Raw genomic sequence first — 2,303 nt, 5'->3', positions numbered from 1 at the left:
CTGGCTATTTTTTGGTTGCAGCCGTCATTGTTGTTTGGCGGGTCCGGGCTGGGGATTTGAACCCGCCACCTTAGGTGTACATGGCTGGCACCTTAGCCGGTTGAGCTATAGGCACCAAGCCTATTTCTGTTAATTTTATAATGTTAAACTGTAATAATAACAAATAATTGTTGAGAAGTGATTACTGAGAACTGCTTATCAAAGTTTGCATTGTTGTCAGGCCCTGCCCTGTTGTGTCCCCTGCCCCCCCCATGTTGTCCTGCTTTACAAATGTTAAAATCTGATCACCGTAGTCTAAGGGGAACCATACATTAACTGCCAGGGGTCTCATCCAGGCAATTCTGCCACAGAGAACAACATCTGGGGACACTGGCTGTCGTTAAAGGGGACGGAGTACCCTGGCACAGAGTGGGTGAAGGCTAGGGACACTGTTCAGCACCTTGTGGCACCCAGGATGGGCCCATCCAGAGAATCATCTGGCCCCAAGCCCTACCTTCCACAGTGCTTGGGAGGAGCGGACCCACCAGTGTCTGTGCACAAGTTGGGTTGGGAAGGAGGCCAAGACCCTGTGCTATGAGGAGTATACCCAGTGTGGGGAGAGGCCAGGGTCTTGAATAGAGCCCCTCAGCATCTCTCTCTGGCTGCCCTAGACCCCCACCCTCTACCAAAGGCCACCTGTGTGCCCCCCTTGTGCAGGGCTCACCTTGTTGATGTCGATAGTTTCTAGGGCCAGCTGCCGGAGGCGTTCCCGCCGGTCCCGGTTGCTCTCAGAGGAGGAGGCCACGCCCCCACTGCCAGTCTTGCCCCCAGGCCGATGTTGGAAGTCCATGGTGCTGGCTTTGGGGCTTCAGTAGACTGTTGTGATACCTGGAGAACAAAAACAATGATTATGATGACTCAGGGTATGGTGGGTACACTGGGACATTCTCTGGGCTGTGGGTATGACCAGCCCTCACCTTGCATGGCCACTACCTAGAATCGCCACCCCCTAGTCCAGGAGGCCAGGGGCCTCTGTGGGTCAGGCACAGAAACAGGAAACTGGAACCTGTCTTGAGAGGCTCCTGATATGGGTCCTAAAAGATTACAGGCATGTCTCCAAGTGACCGTGGGGGAGGGTGATGGTGAGGTCACAGCCCAGAATGAAATGGTAACTTGGAGCCCAGAGAAGGCTCAATCAGAGAAGACAGAGGCCAAGTTCTCACAAACAAGTTACCATCTCCAAGAAGCCTTCCCTGATTGGCACAGCCTATAGTGTTCACTCCTTCCTCCCAATTCCCTTTCTAGATGGCTGCACTTACTCATCCTAATTTAGATTCTATTTCTTGGGCTCAGCTGTAAACTGGTTGCAGGTTAGGAAGACATCTATTTTTGGCTCCTCACTGCTTAATGATGCACAGGTGCAAGGATGGGCAGATGACCACACCAAGAACCACCAATCTATATTGATGTCCTTATTTCCTGCCTTATTTTAGTGACATTTCCAGAACATTCTATCTAATGGCTGAGAAGACCTGGAACAGGTCTCAGAAGAAATGAAGAAAAATGTTAATGAAGCCAAGAATTAAAATCTATCTGGGAAAGAGTCCAGTTGCTTCTTAAATGGCCAAATTCTTAAGTGGCTAGTGCTTGGCTTGGGAACCTGAACCTGGGGAGGGGGTAGTACAGAAAGCTTCTGCTGAAATAACTGACTGGCTTAGGGAAACCCAAAAAGACACATAGCTACTTACCAACTAAAACTTCTTCAATTCTAATCCAAGGGAAAACGAGAAATTATCCACAACAGAGGGCACATAGACCACTGAACACCTGTGCTGTCCCCACACCAGCAGAAAGAGGCCACACCCTGAGGAAGGTCATCTTTTCCCAACACCTCCAACCCCCCACACCCGGAGGAAGGTTATCTTCTCCCAACACCTCCAACCTCAAGATAGATTTTATTCTTAGAAGAAGTGAAATAAAAGGGCCTCTAGGTGTAGAAAGCCAGGCACAGTGGAGCAAGGGGGCCTGGGGTCAAGCTGTAACTCGAAGATTAAACCAAGGCCCAGGGACTAAGCCATGGATAGGGCCATCCCCTCCTCCACATACTCCACAAAAAGTAGGCTCATCTGATGCCCCCAGCCAAGGAGATCAGGAGTCCTTTCTGTGGAAATAGCCCAAAGGAAGAATTCTCAAATATTGATACATGGGGTTCCCCACAACCCAAGAAAACTCCTGCTTTTTGTCAGGCTGCTCAGCAGCTGACACTCACTAGATAAGAAGCACCACTTACACATAAGAACTGTCTACTACTTTTTTTTTTTTTT

At 49.6% G+C, this 2,303-nt stretch overlaps 1 protein-coding gene across 3 annotated transcripts in view; it reads right to left on the bottom strand.

Annotated features, from left to right (window-relative positions):
* SF3A2 (splicing factor 3a subunit 2) overlaps nt 1–2,303 on the bottom strand; it is a 14,625-nt gene that overhangs the window by 8,672 nt on the left and 3,650 nt on the right. For all 3 annotated transcript variants that reach the window (XM_003788711.3, XM_023512507.1, XM_023512506.1), the window contains exon 2: nt 704–867. In XM_003788711.3, coding sequence (XP_003788759.1) covers nt 704–829 — 126 coding nt within the window. In that variant the 5' untranslated portion in view covers nt 830–867. The remainder of the gene's footprint in view (nt 1–703; nt 868–2,303) is intronic.

Source organism: Otolemur garnettii, unplaced genomic scaffold, assembly GCF_000181295.1.
Source record: "Otolemur garnettii isolate 467f Iridium unplaced genomic scaffold, OtoGar3 scaffold00029, whole genome shotgun sequence".
In the NCBI taxonomy this organism is placed as follows: Eukaryota; Metazoa; Chordata; class Mammalia; order Primates; family Galagidae; genus Otolemur; species Otolemur garnettii.
The sequence above is the reverse complement of the archived record's forward strand: the minus strand, read 5'-3'. Positions and strand labels throughout refer to the sequence as shown.